Raw genomic sequence first — 17,858 nt, 5'->3', positions numbered from 1 at the left:
TCTGTGGTGTTCTGATGATGGAGAAGGTCTGTCTTTTATCTTTGAACTTAGCTCTCAAGACAGCCTGGTGAAAGAAATACATAGTAGTTCCAAAATTGTATTATGCTGGACGTAAGCAGAAATGTTTCTTCAATGTATCTGACTAGATTTAAAGCCTAAAATAAAATGGGCGCTAGGGCTGTCTCCCCAGGGAAGCCTACGCAGGGCGAAGGCTTCCTGGGCCTGCTGGGCTGCGGGCCGAGTGTCCAGGGTTGGCACATGGGCGTAGCTGGCAGGGCCGGTCCCCGGGGAAGCCTTCGTGGGGCAGCAGGAGGCTTCGGGCGGCGTGGGCAGCTGTCCCCCGCGAAGCCTTTGGGCCCCCCGACCAGGCGCGCTCATCGGAGCATGCAGGGCTCGTTGGCGTGGGCTTTGAGGCTGGGAAAGAGGCAGGGCTGGCGCATCAGAGACGTGGCGGCCCTGGCTCTTTCCATGCCTCGAAGCCTCCTGGATGCAGCCTCCCCCCTCAGGAGGCGGCTTCGGGGCCGGGACAGAGGCAGGGCCGTCGCGTCAGACATGCGGCGGCCCTGCCTCGTTCCTGTACCCGAAGCCTCTTTGCTGGCCGCTGCCAGCCAAGGAGGCGGCTTCGGGGCCGGCAAAGAGCGACGTCTGACGGCCCTCCCCTCCCCACCGCCTGTTGCCGAGGCCCGCAGCCTACCTGTCTTGTCCGTGGGCAGGCTGGAAATGGCAGCGGGGGTGGGGGGTGGGAGGCGCTTTGGGCCTCCCGATTTGTCAGTCCAGCACCAAGGGACCAATCGCAAGCCGCGCTGTGCGTGGCTCGCGATTGCTCCCTTGGCACTGGACTGACAATCGGAGACTCCTTTGGTTAGTGAAAAGTGGGATACAAACACCAGCAGCTATTCATTCTCTTGACTTTTCTGTATGTGACACTCCCCCCTTGCTTGCTTGCTGATGCTATGGATGGCAGTGAAGACAGCACTTTGTATGAGAACGACAGCAGTGATGGTGATGACTGCAAACTCAGTCTATGCTGATAACCTCACGCCAGCTGCAGCTGAAGTTCTGTTTGGACATACAGATGATGATGAGGAATCCAGTTTTGAAGGATTTTAACTCTTGTGTTTTAGCTTGGTTGCTGATTGAGCTAAGGTTTTTGCACTTTTAAAGTTATTGTTGATACCATATTGCTGTCTTGTGCTTAAAGAGCTAGTTTGAAATAAATATTTTAAAACATTTAACTTACTGATGCCTCAGTTAATGTATATTTAACAGTAGCTGCTGCATTTCCCACCCTCAGTTTATACTTGAGTCAATAAGTTTGCCCAGTTTTTGTGGTAAAATTAGGTGCCTTGGTTTATACTCGGGTCAGCTTATACTCGAGTATACGCACAGCAGTTCTCTGAGGTTGATTGAGGGGAGTCTGCAACATGAATGTCTGCCACAAGAAACTCTGGGGTTTCTTGATCGCTCTGGAAGGGTTTTATGAATGGGTAGGAATTAATTAATTTTTAATTTTTTAAAAAAATTGTTAAACATTTATCGCATATGGTCATGTTGACCTACCTTCCCTCCCAAAGTGGCCAGTGATGGGCCTGGAGGGGGTGGGAAGGGGAGGGGCCTCAAATGGGCATGTATGCAGCTATGCTTCCCAACCCTATTCTGCACGATTGCACTACTTCTGGGGTTTCTTGAAAAATGAAGAATTTTTAAGGGTTTTCTCAATGATAAAATGTTGAGATGCTGATCTACCACAGTGTTAGAATCATAGAATCATAGAATCATAGAGTTGGAAGGGGCCATACAGGCCATCTAGTCCAACCATCTAGTCCAACCCCCTGCTCAACGCAGGATCAGCCCTAAGCATCCTAAAGCATCCAAGAAAAGTGTGTATCCAACCTTTGCTTGAAGACTGCCAGTGAGGGGGAGCTCCCCACCTCCTTAGGCAGCCTATTCCACTGCTGAACTACTCTGACGGTGAAAATCTTTTTCCTGATATCTAGCCTATATCGTTGTACTTGAAGTTTAAACCCATTACTGCGTGTCCTCTCCTCTGCAGCCAACAGAAACAGCATCCTGCCCTCCTCCAAGTGAAAACCTTTCAAATACTTAAAGAGGGCTATCATGTCCCCACTCAACCTCCTTTTCTCCAGGCTGAACATTCCCAAGTTCCTCAACCTATCTTCATAGGGCTTGGTCCCTTGGCCCCAGATCATCTTCGTCGCTCTCCTCTGTACCCTTTCAATTTTATCTACGTCCTTCTTGACGTGAGGCCTCCAGAACTGCACACAGTACTCCAGGTGTGGTCTGACCAGTGCCGCATACAATGGGACTATGACATCTTTTGGTTTTGATGTGATGCCCCTGTTGATACAGCCCAAAATGGCATTCGCCTTTTTTACTGCTGCATCACACTGCCTGCTCATGTTTCGTTTACAATCCACAAGTACCCCAAGGTCTCGTTCACACACAGTGTTACCTAGAAGCGTATCCCCCATCCAGTAGGCATGTTTTTCATTTTTCTGACCCAGATGCAGAACTTTACACTTATCTTTATTAAATTGCATCTTGTTCTCATTTGCCCATTTTTCCATTGTGTTCAGATCTCGTTGAACTCTGTCTCTATCTTCCGGAGTATTTGCCAGTCCTCCCAATTTGGTGTCATCTGCAAATTTGATGACTAGTCCCTCCACCCCCTCATCTAGATCATTAATAAATATGTTAAAAAGTACCGGACCGAGCCCCAAGCCCTGAGATACCCCGCTACTCACCTCCCTCCAGTCTGATGAAACACCATTGACAACAACTCTTTGTGTGCGGTTCTCTAACCAATTCCCTATCCACCTAACTATCTGAAAATCCAGATTGCAGTCCTTCAATTTATCCATCAGAACATCATGGGAAACCTTATCAAAAGCTTTACTAAAATCCAAGTAAACGACATCAACCAAATTTCCACGATCCAGCAAACCTATTACTTGATCAAAAAAGGAAACTAGGTTGGTCTGACAGGACCTGTTGGAGACAAATCCATGCTGACTTGCTTGGATCACCAAATTGTCCTCCAGATGTTTGCAGATCATTCCCTTTAATATCTGCTCCATTATCTTCCCCACAACAGAGGTCAGACTCACTGGTCTGTAGTTTCCCGGGTCATTTTTCTTCCCTTTTTTGAAGATCGGAATAACGTTTGCTCTCTTCCAGTCCTCGGGTACATCTCCAGTCCTTAAAGAGGTCCTGAAGATGATAGACAAGGGTTGTGCAAGTTCTCCGGAAAGTTCTTTGACCACTCTTGGGTGCATTTCATCTGGCCCAGGGGATTTGAACTCATCCAATGCAGCTGGATATTTTAAATAGAGGACTACCATTTCATCCGGACCAGGGGATTTGAACTCATCCAGTGCAGCTAAATGCCTCTCGACAACCTCTCTATCCACGTTAACCTGCCACCCAGACACTATCTCTTGGCTACTGCCATCTCTAGATGTGCCTAAACCCTTTGACCTGTGGGAAAAAACAGATGTAAAATAGGCGCTGAGCCTTTCTGCTTGCTCTGCATCCTCCGTTAGAGTTTGTCCATCCGCACCCAACAGTGGGCCTATTGCCTCCTTTACTTTACGTTTGCTCCTCACATAACTGAAAAAACTCCTCACATAACTGAAAACAGTGTTGCCCTGTTGCTCTTGTACTGCCCAGTATATCTTATGAGTTTTGAGGCATCTCATGGGCTAATTTATCTGTGTTATCCAAAAGTATAAAAATATAGCTTGGAGGCATTTAGAAGATCCCCACAACTCTCATTTGTTTTAATAATTCAGGAACTATTAGGGGAGCAGTGTAATCAGCAGAGTAAATCTCACAGCAGTGAGCTACCTCATCACACAATTTGGGAGAAAAACAGCCATTTCTATCTCCCAGTTCAGCAGTTTAAAATATAAGCTTGTCGCAGAAGAATAGCTAAAAATCCATCCCATATAAAACTATCTTTCAGCTGGCTTTAGCTGCTGCAGATGTTTTGTGTTATACAGACACAAGGTGAACTTTTTCAGGTTCCAGCCTTTTGGTCACAGATAGTTTGATTGTCCTTGATGATATAATTTGCCAGCTCTGAAAATGGAATGAAAGAGGATTCAGAATTATATAAAAACTAGTAAATAAGCCCGCTGCAGGCTTAATGCAGCGGGCGCTAGCGAGGCTGGGGAGTCTGGCAGGGCGCGGCCAGGCAGGGCCGGCTCGGGCTGGGCCCGCGAGTCTGGCGGCGTGGCCTACCTTTCCATTGGCGACGCCCGAACTGGCTGTGGGCGTTGGCAGCGAGGCAATCAGCAGCGGGGCCGGACGGGTCAGGGCACCGGGCAGGGAGGCCGCAGCAGTCTCGAGACGTCCCATCCGCCCTGGAGGGAAGGAGGCGAGCTCCCACAAAAGTCCCGGAGGCTTGCAGAAGCACTTTGCTTTTTTGGGGACCGGCAGGGCATCGAGCCGCGCCCGGCCGCGCCCGCGGGCCGCGCCCGCGCATCGAGCCGCGCCCGGCCGCGCCCGCGAGCCGCGCCCGCGGATCGGGCCGCGCCCGGCCGCGTCCGCGAGCCGCACCCGCGGATCGGGCCGCGCCCGGAAGCCACGCCCGCGGGTCAGGCCGCGCCCGCGAACCACGCCCGTGGATCGGGCCGCGCGGGCGTGGCCTGCACGGGCGCAGGCCGGCCCCGATTCCTTCTCCCCGCCCTCCCGCAGTAAGTAGCTTCCCGGGCCGCAAGCTTGCGGCCTGGGAAGTTTTTTACTGCGGGGGGGGGGGGGCGGGGAGAGGGAGCTGCGGCCCGGCGCCATGGCCTTCGCGGCCTGGCACCGGGCCGCGGGCTGCAGGTTGGGGACCACTGCTCTAAGGGGCCGCCTCCAGCCTTCAGGTGAGACTCGCCATGCCTCCTTCCCTGCTTCCCTCCGGTGCGGCTTCCCTCCGGCGGCAAAGGGAGCAACTGCGAGCCGCGCTGCGCGCGGCTCGCAGTTGCTGGGGCTGGGAATCGGAGGCACCAATCGGCAGGCGCTGTGCGCCTGCCAATTGGTCCCTCCGATTGTCTGTCCGGAGGATGGGTCCAATCCGGACCCTTCCTCATCACGGACACATCCCGCCCCAGAACCCCTTACCCTTTTATTTAGTCCGTGGCGCCCGCGGCGCCACGGGCGGTGTTAAGATAAAATAAAAATGCATATTTGGCAGTACAGGAGTCTGTTTTATTGCCTCTGAACCATTGGTAGTCTAGATGCTGATGAATGTGTTCCGAGTTAAAACTGCAGAAAGGAGAAGGAGGCCAAATTAGGTCCTTCACTTTTGTAATGCTGTGAGTAGCTGGGAGATCAAAATCCTCGATGATTTTAGAACACAAAGCTATTGCCTAGCCTATCCGGAATGAAAATGTTGGCAAAGGGAACTGGTAGGCAAATGATTCCTAATCCACTTTGCTTTCAAGTGCTTTCTCCTCCCCCGTTCAAAGTCCTGAGAGCCAGTGATCCAAAATGGTGCAAGTAAATTTCTCCACTTGTAAGGAACAAGATGAAAGGAGAGGCCAAAACAAACAAGCAAACAAACAACCTTCACTTTAAAAAGTCAGAAGTTGGCTCCTGTCATTTAAGATGATGTTGATTCTGTAGTTCAGTGGTCCCCAACCTGCGGGCTGCGGCCCGGTGCCGGGCCGCAAAGGCCATGGCGCCGGGCCGCGGCTCCCTCTCCCCGCCCCCCCCACAGTAAAAAACTTCCCAGGCCGCAAGCTTGCGGCCCGGGAAGCTTCTTACTGCGAGAGGGCGGGGAGAGGGAATCAGGGCCGGGCCGCGCCCGTGCAAGCTTGCGGCCCGGGAAGCTTCTTACTGCAAGAGGGCGGGGAGAGGGAATCAGGGCCGGGCCGCGCCCGTGCAAGCTTGCGGCCCGGGAAGCTTCTTACTGCGAGAGGGCGGGGAGAGGGAATCAGGGCCGTGCCGCGCCCGTGCGGGCCGCGCCCGCGGGTGCGGCCCGATCCACGGGCGCGGCCCGCGGATGAGGTCCGATCCGCGGGCGTGGCTCGTGGGCACGGCCCGATCAGCGGGCGTGGCTCGCGGGCGTGGCCCGATCAGCGGGCGTGGCTCGCGGGCGTGGCCCCGCGGGCGCAGCCCGCCGCGTGGCCGTGGACCGTGCGGCCGCGGTCCCCGCGGGCGCGGCCCGATGCCCTGCCGGTCCCCAGGCTCATAAAGGTTGGGGACCACTGCTGTAGTTAACATTTGCCATCCTGGTTCATTTCTAAGAAAGGCATTTCACTGAAGAAAGAAGCACTACCTGTATGATTAGTGCAGAATGACTTATTTTCTTACGGGAACCTTCAATGGTGGTGCAATCATGGACTAACTGTGTGTAGAGTCTACTGTCCTGTCCCCAAAATGTAGACACATTCTCTGTCTGAGTCATGCTAATTAAACATTTTTTCCCTAGGCAAATGACGACCATACTGATGATTAACACTGCATCTCTTGTCCACCGCCTGCCACAAACTTTAATGGCCTTCCCAAGCAGGAAGAATGCTATTCACATCCTTCATACATTAAAAAATGACCCAATAAGGTTTTAATTTGGCCACATGGTTGCATAAGTCTTTAATTGTACAGGGAAGTGAGTGAAAGGACTTTGCTACAAGGCTGCTAACTCTGTTAAGATTGCCGTGGTGGGACATTAATGTGATCAGACTAGATTTCTCTGCTGTTACCTGCTGATAAACAATTTATTATTCTCTTTTGGTTCTTGGCTAAATATAGTTGTCTTCTGTTATGAACTGTCTGGGAAGGATACAAGCTTTCATAATTAATCAGGAGAGCGTATGTGTTTGAGATAATACGTTTTATACTGTTTGTTTGTTTGTTTGTATGTTTGTTTGTTTGTTTAGCACTTACCATTTATTTAGTTTAGCAACTGGCTCCCAATTGAATTCCGATTCAGGCTTAAGCTTTTGGTTCTTATCTACAAGGCCATATGCAGTCTGGGCCCAGTGTACCTGAGACACTGTCTCTCCGCCTGTACTCCCCAAAGAGCATTATGCTCCACCACTGCCAACTAGCTGGTGATCCCTGGCCCCAAACAAGCACATCGTGTCCTCAACAAGGGCCAGAGCTTTTTCTGTCCTGGCCCCCACCTGGTGGAACGAGCTCCCTGAAGAGATCAGGGCCCTGTCCAAACTCCCAAAATTTTGCAGGGCCTGCAAAAGGGAGCTCCTCCACCAGGCATTTGCCTGAGACTGAGAACAGGTCCCCCCTTAGACATCCCCTCCATGGCCTGAACCAGTCTATCCTCTCTAAGGGCCTTAGCTAAGTTCCTGTTCCTGTTAAATTGTTGTTTAAGATCATTGAAATTGTGTTATTTAGATTATTGTTGTTGTATTTGTTTATGTTATATATTAATTAGTTCCATGTATTCCCCCCCCCATGTTGTATGTAAACCACCCTGAGCCATATGGAAGGACGGCATAAAAATCAAATAAACAAACAAACAAAGTGGTGAATTACATTAGACAATCCATCAGACACATCTTGTGTGTTATTAATGTTTTCCTAGAAAGAGCCATAAGAAACTAGAATCAAGTTGGTCTGAAGCAATAGAACAAATTTAGGACCCAGTGGCACCTTTAAGACCAACAAAGTTTGTATTGTATCTGAGGAAGTGTGTGTGCCCATGAAAGCTCATATACCTTGAATAAAACTTCGTTGGTCTTAAAGGTGCCACCGGACTCTAAATTTGTTCTCCCATAAGAAACTAGACTGCACTTATATTTAACAAAGCTATTAATGTATATGTTATGAGCCATCGAGAATCTGATTAATTGCTTCATAAAACTAATGTCTCATCCAGTACTTCATGTACATTAATTTACAGTGCTTTCATACATACAAAATTAATAAAAAGCAAGCCAAGAACATGCAATTTAACCTGTCACTAACTGGTCATATGTACAGCATACTAAACCACTATTTTTGTGGGGAAAGAGGATAGTACAATATTTTCTTCCTTTCAGATGAGAGACCACAGCCTAAGGCTGTGAGGCATTAGTGTAGGAATGCTGATATTTGTGTAGGGTTCACCCCTAGCCTCTGTCCGGGCTGGGACGAGGGAGGAGGCGGCCTGGACATCACTCAACCGGTACAGGGCATTCAGGATGGCTCACAGGGGTGGAATGTGGTCCCAGCCCCCATTGAACCCAGTGGGATGCAGGCACCAGTAAGACGGAGCATGGGACGCAGAAGGGGCCCAAGCTCCCCTGCTCTGACACGCTCGTGGCCCGGGAGTGAAGCTGCGCTGGCCGCAGACCTGCCCAATGCTGCAGTTGCCAATGCTTGCCTTTCCAGGATCACCTCAACTCAAACCTGGGGGAGAGAAAAGGGAGGCCAGGAGGAAGGGAGAGGAAAAGGAACTGGGGCAGTAAGAGGAGAGGGAAGGTTGGATACGGAGTGGAGGAACGAGGCAAAGAGCAGCCTGAGTAGAGAAACTTACCTGTATCCACGGAGCTCCAAGAGCAGTGAACAGGGGATAGCCGCAGGACCTCACCTAGCCCATAAAGGAGGAATAGGGAGGGGGGACCGAGAGGTCAGCACCCCACCCATATCGCCCCAAATAAGGGACAGTGAGCTAACAGTCCGTGGCTGGAACCTGTGGGGGAGGAAAGTGGCATACTTACCAGAGACTGACAGAAGAAGTAGCCAATGCCCAGGGAGGGAAGGAAAGGGAACAGGAAGTGGGTTCATTAGTTTAAAAAGTGAACGGTGGAGCAGAGGAGGGGGATAAAAGGGAGAGGCAGGAGGCATGGGGGTGAAGTTGAAGCAAGGTGGAATTAGAGTTGTGGAGAAGTGTGCTGTACTGCTGGGGAGACTGATTAAACAACAACTGGTGCAAGCTTCTGAGTTGTGGGGGGTTTTTCCATGGGTGAGTGAAGTAGGACCCAGCAAGACAGTGGGAGGGGGCGGAGCAAACGCTGGCAGGGGCTCATGGGAATTGTAGTCCATGAACATCTGGAGGACCACAGGTTGACTACACCTGATATAGCGGATGGAGCAGAATTGTTCTCTTGCCCCAGAGGGGCAGACCAGAACCAATGGGAAGAAATTAATTCAAAAGAAATTCCATCTAAATATCTGGAAGAAGTTCCTGACAGTTAGAGCGGTTTCTCAGTGGAGCAGGCTTCCTTGGGAGGTGGTGGGTTCTCCATCTTTGGAAATTTTTAAACAGAGGCTAGATAGCCATCTGACAGAGAGGCTGATTCAGTGAAGGCTTAAGCGGGTGGCAGGTTACAGTAGATGAGCGATTGGGATGTGAGTGTCCTGCACAGTGCAGGAGGTTGGATGATCCATGAGGTTCCTTCCTCTATTATTCTATGACTAGATTTAAGGCCCGCTGTAGACCCAATACAGCGGGCGCTAGCAGGCAGGTGCCTGGGGGAGGGAGGGCCCCCTCCCCCTCCCGAGGGCCCGGCTTCCTCCCGGGTTCATGGGAATTGTAGTCCATGAACATCTGAAGGACCACAGGTTGACTACCCCTGCTCTATATGGCACCCTTTTAAATACTTGAAGATGGTTATCAGATCCCCTCTCAGTCGTCTCCTCTCTAGGCTAAACAGACCAAGCTCCCCCAACCTTTCTTCATACTTAGGGCCTTAAAGATAAAAAACAGTACTTTGAATTGATCTTATAATGAAAGGATGATACACTCTCTCTAACCAACTCCTGACAGTAACCTAGCTGCCACATTTTGGACCAACTGAAGTTTCTGAACCTTTCTCAAAAGAAGTCTATGTGGAATTCAACATATAAACTTAGATCTAATCAGAGCATGGATCACTGTGGCTGTATCACAGTTTCCAAGGGGCAAACAAAGATGGTGAACCAGCCAGATCTGATAAAAAGTGCTATGTGCCACAGAGGAGACTAAGGTCTTTGTAATCCAGGATCCAGGAGTATGTGTGAGTCCCCCCCCCAATAGACTTGTTCCTTCAGGACACATTCAGACCCCTCCAGGATTTGTCCATGAGCAGCTTTTCTATTGATCAGCAGCTCCCTAGTCTTGATAGGAATGAGCTTCAGTTTATTGACCCTCATCCACTTTATTAAGAGCCTCTTGTGGTGCAGAGTGGTAAGGCAGCAGAAATGCTGTCTGAAGCTGTCTGCCCATGAGGTTGGGAGTTCGATCCCAGCAGCCAGCTCAAGGTTGACTCAGCCTTCCATCCTTCCGAGGTCGGTAAAATGAGTACCCAGCTTGCTGCTGGGGGGTAAACGGTAATGACTGGGGAAGGTACTGGTAAACCACCCCGTATTGAGTCTGCCATGAAAACGCTAGAGGGCGTCACCCCAAGGGTCAGACATGACTCGGTGCTTGCACAGGGGATACCTTTACCTTACCACCTTAGTACCTTTTCCAGGCACCTGTTCAAGACTCCCACAAACCTACCTGGTTAAATTGCTAAGGAGAATTAGAACTGGACATCATCTGTGTATTGGTGGCATCTCACTCTGAATTCCCAGATGATCTTTCCAAGTGCTTTCTTGTTGATATAGCACAGGGGGCAAGATGGAACCCTGTGGAACCTCATAACATAAATGCTATGAAGACAAGATGCAGTCCCCAGCACCATCTTCTGGAATTGCTTGGACAGATGATAGGTGAATCACTGAAGCATGTGCCCCCTACTCTCAGCACAGGCAACCTCCATAGAAAAATACCATAGTCAATGAGGAGTAACTGGCTCAATAGTAAAACATTTCCTTGGCACACAGAATGTCCCAAGTTCAATTCCAGTCATTTTCAGTTAAAAGGATTTGGTAGTATGTGATGTAAAATACCTTCCCTCCTAGACCCAGGAGAGTCGCTTCCAGTCTAAGTTGACAATATCGACCTTGATGTACCAATGGTATGATTCAATATAAGGCAGCTTCATGTGTTTATGTATATGTGTAAGCCACTGGGACAGAGATCTTTTCTGGTGGCTCCCAAATGTTTTTAGGAAGTGGATGGGAGCAGCAAGGACATTTGCCCTGCCAGGTGTCTGATTGGCTATGGAAAATTTGATTGGCTGTGCAGATTTTTGAAAATGTTGCTTTGGCAGCAGGTGCCTCCATACTACAAGGATCTACACTATGTTACTGAAGCTAAGTGCGGCAATAATTTTGTGGCTGGCTCCACTGCCTTTGGCAAGCATTTTGTTGCTGGGCCCACCATGCTGTGTCAAAATTCCTAATGTGCCAGCAGGCTCATTCCTAATGTGCTAGCAGACCCCCACACTGAGAGATCCAGGAGAATCACAGGGATGGAGTCTCCCAGTGTAGGTCACCACTTAGAGCAAACAAGGCCATTGTATCCCAATGAATCCAGATTAAAATGGGTCTAGATAATCAGTCTCTCCAAAACTGCCTGAAGCTGTGTAGCCACCACCCACTTAAACACTTTGCCCAAGAATAAAATAGTAGCTACTGAGTGGTGGTTATTTTGGTCATTTGGATCCAGCAATATCTTCTTCATGTGAGGAACGTTACTCACAACTGCCTCTTTTAGAGGGTTGGAACTACATCCTTCCGCAGAGAGGCTAGTCAAGCAGCCCAGACTGACACTACTATTAGCCATGAGCGACAAGAGGCAAGACAGGATGTGGTGGACCACTCAATTGAAAGCACGTTGACCAGTTCATCAGGCCTTACCAACTGGGCCAACCATTCACCTAGGACCTTTAGCTCATTAAATTTTGGTTGGGTATCCTGTTGTTACAACATGCAGTTGCCCCTGGGGAAATGCTGCCTTCCATTGTTTTGATCCTGACCATGATGGGGAACTCCCAGGCTTGATTCTCCTCTGTACTGTGGAAGCTCATTAGGTGACCTTGGGCCAGTTATACATTCTCAGCCTAAGTTCCCTCACAGAGCTCTTGTGAGCATAAAATGGAGGGTAGGACAATGATATAAGATGCTTTTGACCCCTACTGTGAAGAAAGGTGAGGTATAATTGAAGGGACTAAATAATAAATATAGCTGAAGATGGGGAGCAGATTAAAAATAGGTTAGCTGGTGGGTGGAAAGGAGAAAAGGAAGCCAGGAGGAGGGAAAGAAGAAATAGTTTGGGGAAGAGCATGCAGGGGAGAACAAACTGGACCATAATTTTCCTGGAGGCTGTAAGGGAGAGGGAAAGAAGGAAAGGTGAAAATAGATGGGCACATAAAGGTAAGTAAGCAAGTGGCCAGGAAGAAGGAGGATTAGGAGTTCTTATATGCAGCTTTTCTTTACCTGAAGGAGAAAAGGGCTTTCAGGGAATGGAAAGAGGAAGCAATGGGGGAGGTGAAATGAAATATCACCTGCTAAGTGCTTAATATTAAGAGTTGATGATCAGAGCGCCTCAAGGTTTTTTATCATCTAGGGCCACTGCATTGGCTTCAGGCTGGAACTGCTGAGTTGGGTTGGGAGTAATAGGAAGTTACACCCCCATATTTGATACTATTTTATATTGTTGATACTGTTTTAATGTTTTAATGGGGTTTTATAGATATATTGTGTTTTTGATATGTATTGTAAGCCAATGCGAGACGACTTTGTCGGGAGTGGCAGGGTAAAAGTCTAAAAATCTTTAACTGCTTGGTGAGCGGTATCATATTTGGTTAAAGGCCTGGGGAGCAGAGAGTGGGCAGGGTCAGTCTGGGTGAAGGCCTAATTGGAAGGTGTGAAGCGCCTTCCGATTGGGCCCTCACCAGGACAGGCCAGAGTTCTAGCCATTCGGGAGGAGCAAAGTGCCTCCCAACGCCCACCCCAGGGAGCGTTGCTGGCTCGCCCTCCCACTTTGTTCTTGCCGGCTCGCTGTGAAGGACGTCTGGTTAGTCACCCGCGGGCTCGCCGGCAGGGAGGGGGCCGGGGATGGCTTTCCCGCACCTGCCCAGCACACCCGCCACCTCGCTGGGCCGCCAGGTGTGCTGGGCAGCCGTGGCGGGAGGGGGGGCCGTTCTAACAAATGGGCTTTGAACCTAGTAAACAAACAAACAAACAATCCCTTGTCTTCTACTTGTAAAATACCTATAGTAATAATAACTCGGCAATTGTGTATGTGGACAGAGAACCTGAGAATTTATCATTTATGTTGGCTCCTGCCAAGTGTATATGAGATAATGTGGGATAACAGAGTCTGGAATGAGATTAAAGCTCTTTCATTGAACCAGAGTTGGCTACTGGTATAAAACTTCCTCAAGGTAGCTTTTATCTCTGACAAACTTATAGTGATTTCCTCTACTTCCATATTTCTTCTGGCCTTTTTGAAGATACTTAATCCTCAGCTTGCTGGGGGCTAAAATGGTAATGACTGGGGAAGGCACTGGCAAACCACCCTGTATTGAGTCTGCCATGAAAAAGCTAGAGGGCGTCACCCAAGGGTCAGACATGACACAGTGCTTGCACAGGGGATACCTTTACCTTTTTAATCCTCAGCTGCAGTTTAGGTGAATCACTATGATATTGTACCATTTGATATTAGTTTGAAATCCTCTATTCTCCTGATGTGCAGAGTTCATCCCAAAAAGTTAGAGACCAGATTCCATTGTACAGACACTGGAAGGAACTGACTGAATTTAACACATTTTTATTCCTTGCTATGTATGACCAGAACAAGATATCAAATAAGAGTGATGCTATCTTTGTTTTCCGTATAGTAAACACTGGTTCTGGTTTGCTATAATAAAAGACTTGCTGGTTTTTCCCTCATCTCATGTTTGATCTCTTAAACCTCTAGTAGATAAGATTAGATGGCATTTGCTACACAAGTTTTCATTTATCCTCATTGCTCGCTTTATGTAATAATTTTTGCATGCATTGAGTTTATTTCAGTGAGTTTATTTCAGAGACTGTCCTTTTAAAAAAACTTTCTTTTTTTAGATGCAAATGTTGGACAAATTTCCAATGGAAGGAGGTCAGAAGGACCCCAAGCAAAGGATCATCCCCTTTCTGCCAGGTGTGTAAGGTGAACAACATTCATACATACATATTTTTTATTACAGTCATAGACCAGCAAAGTCAAAATTAGCAATATCACAGTTATTAGCAGAGCTGACAAACAGAATTCTTGCACAAGGGTACATATATTCATCCTGTCTCTCATATAATAAAAAAGTTTAACTAAGAGTTTTGCTAGGCCCGAAAAAGGGCAGGGTTTAATTAGCATGTAGATGGGGAATTTTAAAAGTGGTAGCTGAATCAAGTCATGCAAACCATTGGGAGGCCTGTATGTGCCTGTCAAATGTTTCTATAACAGTCTTTGAAGAATAGATCAGAATTCACAGCAGCACTCACTAGGGTCAGAGTTTCTGAAAACTTATCTGTTAAGTCAAACAATAACAGGGGAAACGCAGAATTTGTACTTGAAGCATTATGTCCATCTGAGCAAAACCTATTATGGGCTTAGACCCAAAAGAAAACAGGGTGCTTTTCACTGAATGGCCTGAAACTATTTTAAAGATGTTACTGATATTGCTAATCTATCCTCGTTTTTAGTCCAGGTTTTCTATAAAACATCTTATCTTACTATTATTCTGTCTCTCTCATTTGTCTTCCCTCAATTCATTAAGCTCTCTAGCAGCAGACAACAGGGAGAGGGTAATACAAAAAGGGTGGCATTGTTAGACATGCAGAGAAAGTATGAGGAACTGTGTCCTGTTGTGGAGAGAGGAAAGGAAGGTTATTGTAAGCCGCTTGGCATAATACAAATCAGAGTGCAAAAAACCAGCTTTTCTTCTTCCTTAACAGGAGCAGCTATCACATTGTTTAGACACTTCAGGGAAATGGTAACTTGAATGTAAAGCTCTGAATTCAAAAGAAGATAATACGGGCCCTGGAATAAAGGAAAAGCAGGGGTTTGGCAAAAGGGAAGGATTGAGTAGGTGTGCGTGCATGCGTGTGCAAGTGATGCTTTTCTTGTTAGTCTAAATATTCTCCATTCCTCATAAAACTAGGTTGGAATGTCAGCCTTGAATCTACTGAATATTTCCTTGGATGGAAGGGATTTCCATTCCTTGAACAGAATTAACGTGCCTCCTGATACAGCCCCAAACACCTCATTCCCTCAGCACTGCTTAGTGGTAGAAAGGGGATTCCAAGAAAACAGTACAGAGTGGAAGTTGGAAGTCTGGAATGGGGACGGTAGAACTGATGAAAAATAATTTCTATCGGTGGAAATCCTCCATAGCATCTAAACGCTACACACTCTCTGGATGTGTTCATTGCAGTAACTGAAATTGTCTTTTTAATATTGTTTCGGTTTTGTTATTTGAAGGCCAAACTAGATGCTACAATAGCTGTGGGTCAGATCCATTGCTGAGCCAACAGTATTTTAGAGGGGGAAATGGACATTTAAATGTGCTGTGAAGTCACACTCCTGATTGGATCCACAGTGTGATGGGACAAGGTGCTCACCCATGCACCCACCCCACACACATATCTTCTCAAGTGCTAAACAGGCTGCTTCTGCAGTTCAAATGCCTGGGAAGTGGGGAGGCAGGATCAGTATTGGGCCTTCATGGCATTTTTCAATGGCCTTTTTACAATAAAATGGGATTGGTGGCTGTGGTTGAACTCCTAGCTGCTGTAACATCTGGTTGGGCTTTCCCCTACTATTCTGGTTTACTAATTATTTTGGTTACTCTTAGGAAGAGTAATTTTGGTTTCAGTTCTTCCCTTGGTTGTTGGATCAGTAGAACGAAACTAAGTTTGGCCTAAATGCAAAAAAATAGTAAAGTTTGGTACGCATTTTTTGTGCCAACATCTGGCATCTGCATAAGCACACAAAGGGTCAAGAGATGTGGCAACTCATCATGACACTATATCTTTAAGCAATCTGCCTAGTGATAACCCGCAGAATTTGGGATACCATCAAGATTGCTTTGACTTTTCACACCTGACTGAAATTGTGGCCATCTGGCCCTCATTAGCTCATATGTTCCATCTTAATTGGCCCAGCTCTGTTACATCACTTGTTTGATTAACTATAACTGTGGAGGAAGTTTCCTTGCTCTAGAGCCTCATTGTGAGATCCTTTCCCAACAGCAAGGGCTCTGCTGGAATGAACTCTGAATTTATGCACAAAGGGTAAAGTAATTCTAGAGAGGACTTTTTCGGTATAGACTATCCAGCTGTAGGGGAAAGTGGGGCTCTCCTTTGTACTCTGCCACACTGTTTTATTCTGACTTGCTACTTGTTGATAATGTAGCCTTGAAATATATCTTAACTAACTTTTTATGAACACTTGGCTCTAGAGTGATTCCTTTGGTTTTCAGCATCCTGTGGAACCCCCAAAGGGGGCTGTCTGAACCTAGTGAAATGGTAAGAGCAGAACAAACAGCATAGATGGCGGTGTCTAAAAGATGGGAAAACAGGAATTACAGTTTGGCTAACACATCTCATCCTGCTTTTGGAAGGCAGAGGAAGGTTCACTTCCAGAAATGTTGCCCTGACTGGTCTGCTTGTTTAAACTCTTCCCTTGGCTTCCAGAAATTCAACTGTCAAAAAACTTTCTTTTTTGCAGTGTTTATTTGTTTTGTTTTTTAACACAAAAAAGACATTTTAGTAATGAAGCAATTTACAAAATTTGAAGCCAACAGCTGAAGAATTGGCTGGCTAGTTCAAATCAGTCTGATATTAAGCCCCTGTAAGAAAAAGAACTGGGTTTTAGTCCCCTACTTTTTACTACCCAAAGAAGTCTTAAAGTGGTTTAAAATTGCCTACCCCTCCTCTCCCCACAACGGGCGCTGTATGAGGTAGATGAGGCTGAGAAAACTATGAGAGAGCTGTGACTGGCTGCATGTGGAGGAGGAATTTAGGGATCAAACCCAGTTATCCAGATTAGAAGCCACTGCTCTTAACTACTACACCAAGCTGACACCAAGAAGACCATGTACAGCTTCTTTGCCAAGGCTGTGTATTTAGAGTGGCTTGGTCACAGTGCTGTGGTGTCAATAGAAGCATCAGCTAGCATCATTTTCTTCTTACAGTCTAGAATTTAGACCTGGAAACCAGCTTTTGCCAGCAGCCCCCAGCTCTCCAAATTGCCCTTGCTTATCTGCTTCCTTTATGCAAAGTGTGCTCAGTCACTCCTGTTCCTAGGCTCTTTTACCCGAGTTTTATGTTTTGTCTTTGCTTCAATACCCATCCTAATGGGTTCCTAATATTTTGGACTGCCCATGCAGTGAGACACCAGTAGAGAAAGCAGTGATATCTTAGAACTTTTACTTAGTCTAGCCATACGGTCATGATGCCCTAGTCTGCAACTGATCTTACCAGTATGCTGGGGGTTGGGGGGGGGGACAACAGTGGAGATGAAAGAAACCAAGTTTATCTAGAAGCCTGCTGACAAGATCAGCCTCTGATATCTGGTTCCGCACACATTTTTTGGAATGGGAATGGGGAGGAGGAAGAAATGGAAAAGTGCAAGGATCTTCAAAAAAGGGAGGAAGGATGACCCAGAAAACTACAGACCAGTGAGTCTGACCTCTGTTGTGGGGAAGATAATGGAGCAGATATTAAAGGGAGCAATCTGCAAACATCTGGAGGACAATTTGATGATCCAAGGAAGTCAGCATGGATTTGTCTCCAACAGGTCCTGCCAGACCAACCTGGTTTCCTTTTTTGACCAAGTAACAGGTTTGCTGGATCGGGGAAATTCGGTTGATGTCGTTTACTTGGATTTTAGTAAAGCTTTTGACAAGGTTCCCCATGATGTTCTGATGGATAAGTTGAAGGACTGCAATCTGAATTTTCAGATAGTTAAGTGGATAGGGAATTGGTTAGAGAACCGCACTCAAAGAGTTGTTGTCAATGGTGTTTCATCAGACTGGAGAGAGGTAAGTAGCGGGCTACCT

At 47.5% G+C, this 17,858-nt stretch overlaps 1 protein-coding gene across 3 annotated transcripts in view; it reads left to right on the top strand.

The window, feature by feature from the left end:
- Positions 1 to 17,858, top strand: part of SH3PXD2B (SH3 and PX domains 2B) — a 182,759-nt gene that overhangs the window by 71,206 nt on the left and 93,695 nt on the right. For 2 of the 3 annotated variants that reach the window (XM_077327052.1, XM_077327050.1), the window contains one exon: positions 13,885 to 13,960. In XM_077327052.1, coding sequence (XP_077183167.1) covers positions 13,885 to 13,960 — 76 coding nt within the window. Of the gene's footprint in view, positions 1 to 13,884; positions 13,961 to 15,976; positions 16,090 to 17,858 lie in introns of those variants that run through there. The other variant, XM_077327053.1, reaches the window with a different exon arrangement.

Source organism: Paroedura picta, chromosome 3 (assembly GCF_049243985.1).
Source record: "Paroedura picta isolate Pp20150507F chromosome 3, Ppicta_v3.0, whole genome shotgun sequence".
In the NCBI taxonomy this organism is placed as follows: Eukaryota; Metazoa; Chordata; class Lepidosauria; order Squamata; family Gekkonidae; genus Paroedura; species Paroedura picta.
Note: the sequence above shows the minus strand (reverse complement) of the source record. Positions and strands in the feature narration are given on the sequence as shown.